The 13,822-nt window shown below is 33.3% G+C and overlaps 2 protein-coding genes across 2 annotated transcripts; both read right to left on the bottom strand.

Moving 5' to 3' along the window:
• Positions 1 to 950: 950 nt before the first annotated feature.
• Positions 951 to 2,959, bottom strand: LOC144574057 (large ribosomal subunit protein uL13y). Its single transcript, XM_078323888.1, has 4 exons — positions 2,596 to 2,959; positions 1,945 to 2,061; positions 1,747 to 1,834; positions 951 to 1,255 (listed from the first exon to the last, which is right to left on the bottom strand). The coding sequence occupies exons 1-4, from the start codon at positions 2,865 to 2,867 to the stop codon at positions 1,112 to 1,114; spliced, it is 621 nt and encodes a 206-aa protein (XP_078180014.1). The 5' UTR covers positions 2,868 to 2,959; the 3' UTR covers positions 951 to 1,111.
• Positions 2,960 to 5,201: 2,242 nt separating this feature from the next.
• On the bottom strand, positions 5,202 to 11,563 carry LOC144574131 (protein LONGIFOLIA 1-like). The gene is made up of 5 exons (XM_078323996.1): positions 11,165 to 11,563; positions 10,518 to 10,585; positions 8,582 to 10,360; positions 8,172 to 8,322; positions 5,202 to 6,136 (listed from the first exon to the last, which is right to left on the bottom strand). Exons 1-5 carry the CDS (start codon positions 11,313 to 11,315, stop codon positions 5,379 to 5,381), a joined length of 2,907 nt encoding a protein of 968 aa, XP_078180122.1. The 5' UTR covers positions 11,316 to 11,563; the 3' UTR covers positions 5,202 to 5,378.
• Positions 11,564 to 13,822: the final 2,259 nt, after the last annotated feature.

Here is a 13,822-nt window from a genome sequence, read left to right as displayed (position 1 = left end):
ATTTTCAATAATCTAACGGGAATCGTATCTACTTTTTAAATTACGAACCTTTCGAAAAATTAGAACTAATTTATAAATCTTATAGTTTAGTTTTAAATCTTAATTCAATATGTATTAATTTCATAACTCAATTATATCTCGAAATATTTAGTTTCATTTTAATTTAATTAGGTATAATCTGAATGATCATTTAATTAAATAAAAGTTTAATTTGAGCGAAATTTTTAATTTAGCAAATTAATCTAATTTAAAATTTCGGGATATAACACAAAAAAAGTAAAATTCCAGAACGAATAGCCTATTCGGTCTTTATGATTTTTCTAAAAAAAAAAAGTAATTATACTGGTTTAGTAAAAATGATTTTCTTAATTATGGTTTATAAAAAAATTCTAAAATTTAGATACACTAGAAAAAAATTCCATATATTTTTCTAATTTTTTTATATTTTAATTTAATATATGACGTATCATAATTCTTTTTAGATATTTCCCTCTTCTTGTTTAACATTTTCTCTAGACAATTCTCCAATAGTAACTCCTAGACTTAACATTAATAATATTTCAAATAAACAGATAATAATATAATAAAAATTATGATAATAATCGATACTTCATAATGGTCGCTCTGTTTCAAACTCATCATTTATTAACTATATTCAATACGTACTTTTATTTTTGTAACAAACTTCAGAAAAGTAATCCTAACCATTGATATTACATATATCATACTTCTTTTATTAACTATATTCTACTTTAGAGAGACTGAACTCGCACCACTGTGCTTAATCCACAGTTCTATATTACAAGACATTGAGAAATAGATCTCAACCAAGCCTGTATAATCACAAAGCACACTGACACTAAAATTGTTCAACCAACGCCTGTAGTGTGTCTAATACAAGAGATTAAGAAATAAATCATGCAACAACAGACAAAAAAATAAAAATAAAAATAAAACTCAGCTAGAAATGTATAAATTTAATTAATCCAGTCATGAAGTGCAAATTCTATATTATCTTGAATAAAGAAAAAAACTAATGCATAACGACTAAGAAAGAGCATGATTAATCTCCAAAATTTATCTGACCAAAATCTGAAAAAAAAAAAGTCTTTCAGTACTTCAGAGGAGTGAGAATATCCAACTGAGAACCAAGCTTCTCGTCAGCCACCGTCTCAGCTTTCACACGAAGCTTTGTCAATTGCTTCCTTCTTTCATATGCAACCTTCGATTTCTCCTTTCTCTTCTCCTCCAATTCCTATTCAACAATTACATTTGTTAATTTTACACTTGGAACCCAAATGAAAATGAACAAGTCTTGTGGTAACTTAGCAAACCATCAATTTATTTTAACCCCTAAATCATACAAGCATATACATGACAAGACATGCATAATTTCTACAACAGAAAAATACAACAATGCAACTTCACATTGGGAACTTCAATTTCACAACAGCATTAAAATTCAAACTTTAGCATCATAATCTGACACCTCAAAGATGGTACAGGAAAAACACATACAGACCGTCAACCATATTTAAAAGACCGCAAACTGGAAAACACAAACAGAAAAAATACAATGCTTTTGCTCAGATGTATATGCAACAAATCAAAATTCTATCTTTTCAATATGATTTTAGTATAATATGAATTATTCTATTATGTAGAAGAGTCCAATCAAGTTAAACATCATGTGCCTATGATAGGAAGCAACATGTTACAAATAATATTTTTAAGAATTAAAAGTACCTTAATGGTGTCGTGGTGGTTCCAACCGACCTCCTTAGAGAGACCACCCAAAAGACAATATCTGTGACCAGGTTGCAACCTCAAAGCCCTGCACATAACAAGCAAACATATACATCAATATCAATTATACACTGCATTACATCCAAACAAGGTTGTTTGTCTTTGTGTATATCTGAAGAGAGGAAGAGAGGGAGATACTTGATTGCGTCAGGGATAACCCTGCGCTTCATCTTATCGTATGGAGGAGGCACTCCTTCATAAACCTTCAAATTCGCAAGAGCAGCTGCTCCCCTCTTTGTCTTGTGTGGAATCATTCTACATATAATCACATAAGAAATTCAATAACATCTCTTTACTGAAACAGGGAATTTACCAATTACAAAATATATTATTTGAAGGAACTATTATATCAATATCTGCTCTAAGAGGAAGTTTCAGTTTATGCTCCTAATTATCATCCGGACTTCTACATTGGAAGCATAATTTATATATGGCAAAACTTTGCAAAGCTATTCTGAAATACAGAAAAATTATATAAATATATATATAAGTGGTCTCCAAAATGGAAAAGGGTTTGCTTTTTCAAACCAATCACTTGTAATATTTTACAGTCTTCTTCCCTGTAAATGATCCGAGAGTACTAAATTAGCATAATTCAGTTATGCTATCACAGTAATCTCATTTAAAAGGAGCTCACTATTACTTCACTTATAAAAAAACCATAGGCATTTTTTTATGGATTGTTCGTATAATACCGTTATAACATTAATTATAACATTAAGAAATCTAGCAACAAATCCAGCAAGGTAAGGTAATAGACTAAATCTTTGCAAATTTCGAAACACATACCCACGAATGGTGCGCCAGAGGATCTTAGAAGGGGCTCGGAAATGGATGGGACCATGAGAAGGCTTGGTGTTCATCCTCTTACGAAGAAACCTCAAGTACTTCATCTTTTGGCGAACGAGACCACCTGACATGCAGATCTCCTCGCACCTTACCACCACAACGCGCTGTCCGTTCAAGAGCTCCTTGGCGATGATGGCAGCGAGGCGGCCGAGCATGTGTTGCCGCCCATCGACCACGATCCTCCGCGCGCAGATACCCGATCCAGACACCATTTTCGTTGGAGCTGTGGCGACGGCGCTGGAAGGTGGTATTAGGGTTTGGGCTAGGGGAGAAGAAAGAGAAGATGATCGTTTGAGAGCTTTTATACTTGTTATAGTGTATTGGGCTGGGTCCAATCAAGTCTCGCAGTTGGGCTTCGGTTATACGAAAATTGGTGACTGGAATGCTGGCCTACTGGGCCAGGCCCAGTATATTGATGATATAATTTGTTTATCTTTTTTTATTCACAGCGCTAATAAAAGGAAACTAAACTTGAACCAACGAAACTATTTCATTACCACAAATAGTGAATTATTCAGCTTTTGTGGAGTCAGAATCATCTGAAGTAACTCAAATTTTGAGTTTTGATTGACCGTCTAAGATGTTCTAACACAAATCTTAAAAGATCTGGACCCTTCAAATAATGCTGGCCTACTGCACTATCCCCGAATAGTCCAAGATGCTCTAACACGAATCTTAAAAGATCCGGACACTTCAAATAACACTGGCATTCTGCACTATCCCTGAATAGACACCGGACACGTCTAAACTCAAAACTTTGGTTACTTTAGGAGATCCGGACCCATCTGACTCGTAGTAGAATGTATGGAGATCCTCAAATATTCGTTCCAAAGCAGCTCAGATGGTCTGAATCTAAACTCAAAATTTGACATGATTTTAGGTGATATGAAATCGCGTTTGTATGAAGCAAAACGCTGAATAATTCAGTTTTTCGACCCTAGTACAAAATAATATAGCGTTTCGACCCTACACCATTAAACAAAAAAAATATATATATATATTCTATACTTTGATTTTTTTTTTCCCTTTCATCTTTCTATATTATGTTTACTTATTGTTAGTTAATTTTGTTGTTATTATTATTATTATTATTATTATTCTTATTTACTTCTGGTTTATTATTGCATAATCAAATTTCATCATAAAACATAATCAAACACATAATTAATATAGCTAAGTTTCATTTAAAAAAAAATCCAAAGATCGTTGATTTTTATACGATCCATCCTTAATTAATTAATGACATGTATATGCTACTTTTTATGAGTAGGGTTCCAATACTTTTGTGTTTTTCATACCTTATCATGTTTCATATTTTATATCTTCATTTTCAAAATCTAAACTATTAATCCGAACCGTTCAACATGACATTCATATTAAAATATGTTAGGTGACCAAATTTTATATTTTTGAATTTTTTTTTTACTATTCTCTCAAATAGATACAAAATCATTATTTTTGAACGGTCCAGAAATAGTTATTTTGTACTTATCTTAAGAAATAGTAAAAAGTTTCAAAAATTAGAAAATTTCATCCCTAGGCTTATTTTAGTATAGATATCATGCTGAGCTGTTCTAAATGTTTGAACTTTGAAAATGAAGATATTAAATATGAGGTATAAAAGACATGACGTATTGAAACTCTCATCTTTATTTGCTCATTATTTAATAATAATTACTTGAAGATCATATATGCTTGTGCTTTTATTGAAGGAGTTGTAGAAGAATTAAAAAAAAACAAGAAAAAGAAAATTAAAGACAACTTAGATATTCATGAATTTAAATATAAATAATTTAATAATTTAAATATATGTAGCAAAGATCCAAGAATGATGGCAAGAGAAATCAATGCAGAATACCGAAGTTGATTTCTGATGGATTAATCACACGGTTCAAAGATAGAGATGCAAGAATTAATAAATTGAGGGGTTTTCTCGGTCTCTGTTAAAAATGATTCAGTTGCTCTCCCCTTTCACCTTTTATGTTTTATGTTTATGGTTAGGTTTTAGATTTCTATGTTTTATGTTTAAGTTTTAATTAAAAAATTTCTTTTATTGCTTGGCAATCTTTTGTAAAATAATGACACTCCTGGTGTTCTATTAATAGAACTTGAAGGCTTAGACCTTTATTTTTCTTTCAAAAAAAACCTTTAGAAAGAGAGGTAGAAGAGAATTATTCTTAGGACCATGTAAATAATCTTTTTTATTAATCTGTTTGTTCTTACAAAAAAAACAGAGAGAATTATTTTTGAAAAAGAGGACACTAATTCAACTTTTTCTCCATCAATAATTTCTACACTCTTACAGCAACACTTGAAAACAGCCTTAGCCCTTAAAGGTTGACAGTCATTGTTCCATTTCTCATTCAATACAGTGATAACCAATCATGGAAAACTCCTAGCTAGATGATAAAAATCATTGCCATTTTTTCTCTGTTTTCTTAAAGCAGGTTAACCCACCAAACATAAATTAGTATATCCGAAAGTTCGATACGCAATACAACAAAAGAAAGCATAGATTTTGAAACAGGCCATACAAAAATAAATAAAAAATAAAAAAAACCCTTAAATAGGATCATTAAACATTACGATCAATCTCTTATTCCAGATTCAAACTTTTGCATCTTTGCTAACTATATTTCAAGAAAAATCCCAAAAGAAAAAAGAAAAGAAAAAAAGATCAACTTAGTAAATGTTTTAGATCAGCTTTTTTTTCTATTACAGATTTACTTAAAAAAAAGCTGTTTCCTTCTTCTGTTAGCCCTGGCTTTCGGTCCATGCATGACCTCCCCTGTTACAACATCGTCAATAAGCTCTTTAAATATAGACCTCTCTATGTCCAATACAATACCAGACGCCTCTCTGCCAAAGTGTGCCCACCCGTCAGACCTCTTCATCATGTCCTTACCTGATAGCACATTGCTCTCATCCTCAGAGCTCCCTTTCTCCCTCTTCAACTCCTCGATCTCTGCACAAATCTCTCTCAACAATTTCTGACCACCAAATGACACCTGCCTATTGATACTCTTCATTACCATGGTCTTGAAATCCAATTTTTGTAACAACAATTCATTAACCAGGTCAAACATTAGTTTCCTATGTGTTTTCTGAGGGTCAGATTTGATCCGGCCTTCAGGTTTCACAACCCAACCTGACTTCCTTTGCTCAAGTACCAAGAATAAATCCGGGTTTATTGGATTACCAGATGCATGCAACTGGACTTCCAGCGAATCTTTCATTAACAGACCCGATGCGAGGAGTATCTCAGACACATACCGGTGGTCTGGATCAGGTGTTTCACATAAAAGCGCAATGTAATCTGTGGCAGGTCCTGCTGTGTCAGTGTTGGTTTCCTCTGATAAGCTTAGTTGCTTGAGCTTCTGTAAAAGATTTTGGATATTTTCCATTTTCTTCGAATTTGCTGGAGGTTTCTTTTCTGGCGATTCAGTTGGATTCTGGTTTTCAATAGTCTGAGACCTCTTCTCTGAACATTTATTTATGAAGCAAAATTTAGCAAAAGATTACATATACAAAAAAATATTTTCTACTTAAGCTAGTTCCTTACTTTTGCATATCGAATTTGTTTTAATAATAATGAAGGGAATGACAAGGCTCTCCAACAGCTACTTGCCTAGAGCTCACTGTCTTCTGTGATAAAATATCTTTTAAATTCTTACATTACACGGTTACAAGCTGTTGCGCCTCAACCCCCAACCCCCCCCCCCCCCCCACACACACACACACACACAAAAAAGTCCAACAATGATGACTACATGTTTTGTGGTCCAAATATTTTCACTCATACCACATTTGTTCTTTTCTGTATACTATATTATTTGTCGAGTAAGGCTACGGTGCTATGGGTTGCATAGAGGGCCTCTATGCAACGGCTCAATATTTGAGTTGTCAAAATCCTAACGGTCGATCTAAACCGTTCAACATGACCTCCATATGAATATGTACTTGCAAACCAAATTTTACATTTTTAGAATTTTTTTTACTATTTTTTTAGATAGGTAGAAAATCAAATATCTGAATGGTGCAGAATTTTTTAGATCAAGTGATTTTCTACCTATCTAAACAAATAGTAAAAAAATTCTTAAAAATGTAAAATTTGGTTTGCAAGTACATATTCATATGGAGATCATGTTGAATGGTTTAGATCGACCGTTAGGATTTTGAAAACTCGAATGTTAGAGCAGGGTTCAAATGCCTCAATTGTGTGTCACGTTCTTATCTTTGTTTTTAAAGTCCAATTAGTCGATCCAAACTGCTCAAAATGATTTCCATATTAAAATGTGCTTGGAGACCAAATTTTATATTTTTTGCAAATATTTTACTATTTTAGATAGGTACAAAATCACTGTTTTTCAGAAGATTCTGGACCATTCAAAAATAGTGATTTTGTACCTATCTAAAAAATAATAAAATATTTGCAAAAAATATAAAATTTGGTCTCCAAGCACATTTTAATATGGAGATCACTTTAAGCGGTTTGGATTGACTGTTTGGACTTTCAAAACAAATATAAGGATGCGAGGCACAACATGAAAGACAGGAGGTATTTGAACCCTACTCTTTTTGTTAATCTATTAATTTTTACATTTTAACCTACCAAACTTAGTACTAATTACATGTTAGTTCTAAGTATCTTAGTATGTAGATATATTTCAACCTATTAATATCTATGCCAATCTAATTCTAATTATATTTTAATCTACAGTAATTTGAAAATATTACATTGAAAGTGCAACACAGATTGTTACACAAGAAGTGAAACAAAGAAGCCTGTGATCCACTCTCTGGCAGTAAGCACCTCTCATTACAGAACACACTTTCCATAAATTCATAGCCTTTTTGCTTTATGTTCAGCTTAATCAATTCTATAAATGGTTAAAGTAGTTTTTTCCACAATCTTGTCTATATCAACTATTTTACAATATATGGGGCTATTTTGTTGACAGCTACCTTTGATTTCTAAATTTTTTATATTTTCCCATAAGACTGCTGATGTGTTCATTGCACCTTAACAAGTACGTTACAAAATAGTAGACTATTCTTCAATAAGGCACCTGAACTGTGTAAATAATGAATTGGTTGGCTTGCTTACAGCTAAGGAATCTGGTACCACCTACCAACTAAATTTGGGTCCCATTAAGTGCCAACAAAAATTAAATGGTTCGTTTTCAGTTGCACTAGACATATCACATGCCCCATGAATCTTAACCATTGTTTATTGTCAAAATATAATAATAACAACCTGTCAATATCTCTCTCTTGATATAATTCTTTTGTTTGTTATGGAACAACTGAACTAGTTTGATAGGTACATCAGATATGCTACTTTTCACACCTTACCTCATCCAATGTAGACAGGTACCAATTATAGTATTATTATACTATGCTGGTACTGACCTGATTGATATGAACAATCAAGATTGCTGAATTTCCATACTCAATTCGTGTGGGACCTGAAAGCTATAAAACCAAATTCATGATGAAGGTTATAGATATTTTACCTCTTGATAAGGTCGGAGACCTGATTGAAGGAGGTGACACGTCTTCATGGTATAATGAGCTGTCTAAAACCGATACCGGGCTTGGATGCTCTAGAGTTGTAGATGTGAGTTCACACCCAGTTATCTCCACACTTGAATTATCCAGTGGACTCTGATAAAAAAAGAGTAGTTTTTTATGTCATGGAATTTCAATAGTTTCAGAAAAAGACTGGCCTCATTTAATTATTGGCACTACACAGATAACAATGACAATTCACTAAAAAACCTCAAATATAACAGAGGCCACATGAAAAGTTAACAAAAAGCGTATTCGATCTACTTTGGTACAAAGAGTACTTTCAGTTGAAAACCTCAATCTAAAGTTCTGGTCAATACTATAAGGGAAAATCACAAACAAACTGCCCCCATACCTTCGCTTTTGTGTTCTGATATTCTCTTTGAGACGAAGAGATGTTCTTCACATCTTCTGATTTATCTGTGCTTGTCACATCAACATCGACCTTAGACGATGCCATGCTAATAGTACTATCTGACCTCAGTGAAATCTCATCGCCATTGTGACCTGTGCTGACATCACTCAACATCTCATCATTTTTCTCTGTTTGAGCTGGTTTTCGGCTTGATCTATTTCTCGGTGAGGTGGAATCCATATAGTTTCTTCTTGCATGCTGTTTTGAGCTCTTGGTGGAATTTGAATTTGGGATTGGTGGTTTTAACCTCTTTTCCATGTCTAGCTTTTTCTGTTGCAATCTTGGGCTGGTCGAGCTTGAATTTGAACTGGGTTTTTGTTTAAAATTCTCTTCAGTTCTTCTATTTTCTGGTCTTTTACTCGGTGAAACCCTAGGGCTTGCTTTACTGGGTTGTTCCTTGAAATTATGATTATAAATGGGTGTCTTCTTTTTGTTCCCATCATCACTCGTTCTTACTTGCGACAAGGCTGGAGCAAGTGGAATATCTTCCACCGTACCAAGAACTGATTTTGTGGGTTTCATGATTACAATAGGTGACTTGAAATCTGTTGTGGAAGCACTCTCCTTGTTTGATTTCAGAAGTTGTTCACCTCGCAAATTAGAGTTTGAAATAGTGGCACTTTTTTCAGCCTCTAAGATCCCCTTTGCATGCATAGAGTCTATAATCTGTTTAAGAGCCCTTAAATCCCTATTTGATTGCTCAAATTCCAAATCCTTCAGTTTCTTCTCTATTTCACTATACACAGACACTTGCTGTTCAGACACTTGGTTTTCTCGTTTCCGGTAGCTCGTTTTCTGAGGAAGGCAAATCCTTTCTGGTTGTTTCCATGGAGCCGATTCAATGGGAATTCTAGAACTTGACACAGGCCTCATGCCTAAATCAGAACCTCTCGTTCTTCTTTTCTCTTGTATTTTGGGGATCTTTGGCATTTTCTCATCGCAACAATGATTTTTTGAAGTTGAAATTTTACCATCTTTAAGAGGTTCAACCGCCTCTTGATCTACAAATCTTGATTTGGGCATGGCTTCCAAGCCCATGAGCTTGGCAACAATACCAATTTTCTCTCCTTTTGTAATTGAATTCGAGTTTGAATTGGAATTTGAATCTGAGTTAGAGTCCAAAAGGGAGGCATCCTTGCTATCCAAAGAAAGCCTTGGATTATTATCATTATTCTCTCGTGACTGAGTCGCGGCCACTTCTCTTCCATCATAAGAAAGTCGAGGCGCATCTCTAGTTAAAGACCGAGAAAACACATCTCTTGCATCAAATGATAATCTAGGCGGTTGGTTGAGTTCTAGTGTAGGTCCCTTAGAAGCCTCCTTAAACTTGACCAAACCTCCGAGTGATTCGTCAAGCTCACTCCCTGTGCCTTTTTTCGGCAAGTGCATAGGCCTTGGTGAGTCTCTGTAGTAATTTTTATGCGCTCTTCCTTCTTTGGTGGAGCTTTTAACAGATAAACCACCACGGGTTTCTCTATTGATAGAATCCTTCACGACATCTCTGATATCAATCGATGTGTCATGATCAGGGATTTTAAGCTTTGGTGAGTTTTTCAGGGGCATTTCAGGAAATAGGATTCGGTCGAGTGGGGGAAGATCATGATTTATTGAATGGTTGCAATCGAGAGATGAGAATGAAGAAGAGGAAGAGGACTGAGAGTTAGAAGATTCTAAAGAGGCTCTTTGGGTCTCTTTCCAACTCTTGCTCAAGTTTTTCTCCTACAAAATTAGGCAATACAAAACATATTAAACCAATGTGAAATGTTTTACAAAATGATTGAAAATGTGTAATTTTAAGGAAGAAATGCCATCTCAAGTTCAGAGGTATGAAGACATAATTGAAATCAAATTTGACAAACTTAAGGAGTTAACTTACATGTAAAATCTGTGGAGAGCATATGACACGCTCTGCACTTACACTTGAAGTGTTTGAAAGAACAGTACCTAAATAATAACATGAACATTGCGTAGATATTAGTTCTGTTCTCAATTACTCAATTATGGTTGAATATTTTGAAGACGATGTAGATTATTTTGATTACATTACAAAATAATCAACAAAATGGAATCAAGTGAAGTTGACTTTTCCTAAACAACCAAAAGAGGAATAAAATGCACCCGGAGTTTCAGGTCAATTGCAATGTCATCTTCACTTAATATATTAAGATACATTATAAAATGTAATAATGTTGAAAAAGAGCAACAAAGGATTGTAAAACAAAATTAAGCAACCCACTTTCCCATCTCTTGTAGAAACACAGAAAAGAACAAGCAAGCACAGTGTTAATAAATGGAATGATAACTCACAAAAATGCGACAAAAGTAACTACGGTGAGATAAATTGAAACTGTAATTAGAATAGAGGGCCTATTTCATGATTTAGGAATCACATCTTCACAGCTTAGAGATCTGGGGAACCACAAAACCACCCCAAAATTTTTGGCTAGCAAGCTACATTGCCCTAAATCCTTCTAATACATACTTGGAGCCAGTAAAAAGTTAAAAAACTGAAAGGAGGTGTACCTGATGGGGTCTGCTTCGGTGCAGGAAGCCGCCGCCCGTTTGTCAGGAGATACTGCCGATCAAACATTTGAAAAATGCCGGTCATGCACCCGATTTGCCGGCTCAAATCGGGTTTCTCGTCAGCAAATGCATGTAAAAACTTGGCCGACATCTTCTCCTAATTTCTATCAGATCTTTCCAAAATCACCACCACCCCTCCCGGCTCTCCCCTCTGCTAAAATTTGTTAAAGGTGGCTCAAATTTGTGAGATACAAAATCACAACTCTCTCTCTCTCTCTCTCTCTCTGTCTCTCTCGTAATAAAGGTTTACATGCCCTGGAAAACACACATTATCATCACAGGTTTCTTGTGAAATAAAACTTGTGTCTCTCTCTCGGTCTTTCTCTCCTACTGCATTAAGGCACACATACGAATATACGATACACACAAACTTTCTCTCTCTACTTCTTTCTAAAAAGGAGATCATACGCATACAGCATGCTGCTAGCAACCCCACCACAAAAGGTTCCCTCCAACCCAAATCCAAATGCTATAGACCCCTCTTTAGTTTTCACTAACAACACAAGTACAGGGGAAGTCAATGCCAATAAAACATTTTTATTCTCGGTAAATTAGGAGAGGGAGAGGTAACGGTAGATGATAATTGATATCAAGTGGGGAAGAAACAACTGTTCTCTCGCTCGAAATCAATAAATTAGTAAAAGGTAATGGGATCTTGATTTCATGTGGCTTTCATTCATGTTTGCTCGGTGTGGTGTGGAATTATTCAACATGTTTGCTAATACATACTCAGACAGGTGCGCACCAGGATTTTGGGGTAAAAAAATATATATTGAATTGGATTTAAATAGCTAATTGAGTTTAAATTCATTAACTAATTAAGTACTCTATAAAAAATAATACTTTTAACTTGTACGTTTTAAGAGCATCTACATCCCTGGTATTATTAGAGTTTCTAATTTGATGTGGCAGTTTCTAATTTAGTTTCAGAGATGTAGGAGAGTTTCTTATTTAGATACTATGCAGTAGAGTTTTTTATTAAGAAACTATTTATAAATTTTATCCTGATTAAATGATTGACTCAGATTGTTTCTTCTTTTTTAATTTATTGCTGAGAAGTAGTTGCCCCTAGGACCACGTGGGTCCGCCCTTGTCCTTAGAACTATATTAACTGTCTCAAAAAAAAAAAAAAGAGTATACATTGTGATTACATTCGCTTTAAAAATCCGTACAAAAATTTCTGAAATAAACTTATTTTTTTATTCACAGTTAAAATCTTAACGAATATTAAATATTTAGATACAAGTAACAGAAACCTAACGTACTTTTATAAAAAAAATAAAGAACAACAGACATGATTGATATTTAGAAGTTCTTTTGAAATTACACTGGTACTACTGTAAAATCATTTTTTGAAGGAAAATAAAGTGAGGACAGGAATCTCAACTTGAAATAATAATTTACGAGGGGTTTAGTACCTTTATTTTTATGGTCTACTTTTAAATCATTATAACAACAAAAAAATCTAACACAAATAATAACATATCATACTATGATTTGAGAGCATATTTTTATAATTATTTTGAACAACATATCATACCTTATTTTATGGTCCAGTCTTTAGGACTACTAAACTATTTTGCGGTCGGCATGAGTGAATTTTGAATTCTGACTAAACGGTAGTGTTTTGATTTTTTTTTTTTTTTGTGAATATGGTAGAAATAAAAATTTTGGCTAATAAATGGTCCAGTGACAGAAAACAACACCCTTCATGTGATATGTTATGGATTTGAAACCTGTATAAAATGTCTTTTATAGATAATTAAATGAAAATTAGTAGGCTAAATTTTTATTTTTTTTATCTCAAAAAAAAAATCAAGATATGATTTGAGTTGATCCATATCCAGAGGCAAAAACAAAAAGCGATGGGGGCAAATTTTTAGAGTTGAGCATAATTTTATAATTATTTTGAACAAAATGCATATTGATTTTAATTTTTTTCTGAAAAATAATAATAACAAAAGTATATTTTAAAATTAGTTTGGCAAGTATCAAGTGATGTGAACAATTTTAAGCATTTATTGTTCGTGGTTTTATTAGTATCCGTCATAGTGAGGTCAAAATTTCACATCATTTTAAATATCTCAAGATAATAAGGTATGAAAAATAAAGATATGCGAACCACCTTTGATAATGTTTGGTAAGCACTCATAGTTTTTTTTTTTTTTTTTTTTTTTTTATAGAGGTGGAGATATTAAAATTTGGCTATTCTACTTTTACAAGTATATGTGGGCATATGCTTATAATTCGTTTTTGCATTTCCAATGTTCAAATGGTTAATCTGAAGTGCTCAACATGTTCTTCATGTTAATATGTGCTTAGAAACCAAATTATATATATTTTTTTTGAAATTTCTTTACTATTTTTTTCAGAATTTTTCAAAACAGTCATAAAAAATAATAATAAAAAAAAAAATATGAAAAACCCTGTTTTGAAAAATTCTGAAAAAAATAGTAAAAAAATTCAAAAAAAATGTAAAATTTGGTCCCCAAGCACATATTAACATAGAGAACATGTTGAACACTTCAGATCAATCATTTGAACATTGAAAATACAAAAACGAGTTATAAACATATTCTTTCATATGCTTATGGAAGT

The sequence above is a fragment of the Carex rostrata genome, chromosome 22 (genome assembly GCF_964058835.1).
Source record: "Carex rostrata chromosome 22, lpCarRost1.2, whole genome shotgun sequence".
Lineage (NCBI taxonomy): Eukaryota > Viridiplantae > Streptophyta > Magnoliopsida > Poales > Cyperaceae > Carex > Carex rostrata.
This window is presented reverse-complemented; position numbering and strand designations above follow the sequence as displayed.

Coding starts and splice junctions, on each gene's coding strand:
- LOC144574057 (XM_078323888.1), bottom strand. CDS start 2,867: ATGGTGTCTGGATCGGGTATCTGCGCGCGGAGGATCGTGGTCGATGGG. Junction 2,062..2,595: donor CTCTGGCGCACCATTCGTGG/GTATGTGTTTCG, acceptor GATTATATGTAG/AATGATTCCACACAAGACAA. Junction 1,835..1,944: donor GTTATCCCTGACGCAATCAA/GTATCTCCCTCT, acceptor TGTTATGTGCAG/GGCTTTGAGGTTGCAACCTG.
- LOC144574131 (XM_078323996.1), bottom strand. CDS start 11,315: ATGTCGGCCAAGTTTTTACATGCATTTGCTGACGAGAAACCCGATTTG. Junction 10,361..10,517: donor GCTCTCCACAGATTTTACAT/GTAAGTTAACTC, acceptor CTAATTTTGTAG/GAGAAAAACTTGAGCAAGAG. Junction 8,323..8,581: donor ATCAGAACACAAAAGCGAAG/GTATGGGGGCAG, acceptor TTTTTTTATCAG/AGTCCACTGGATAATTCAAG.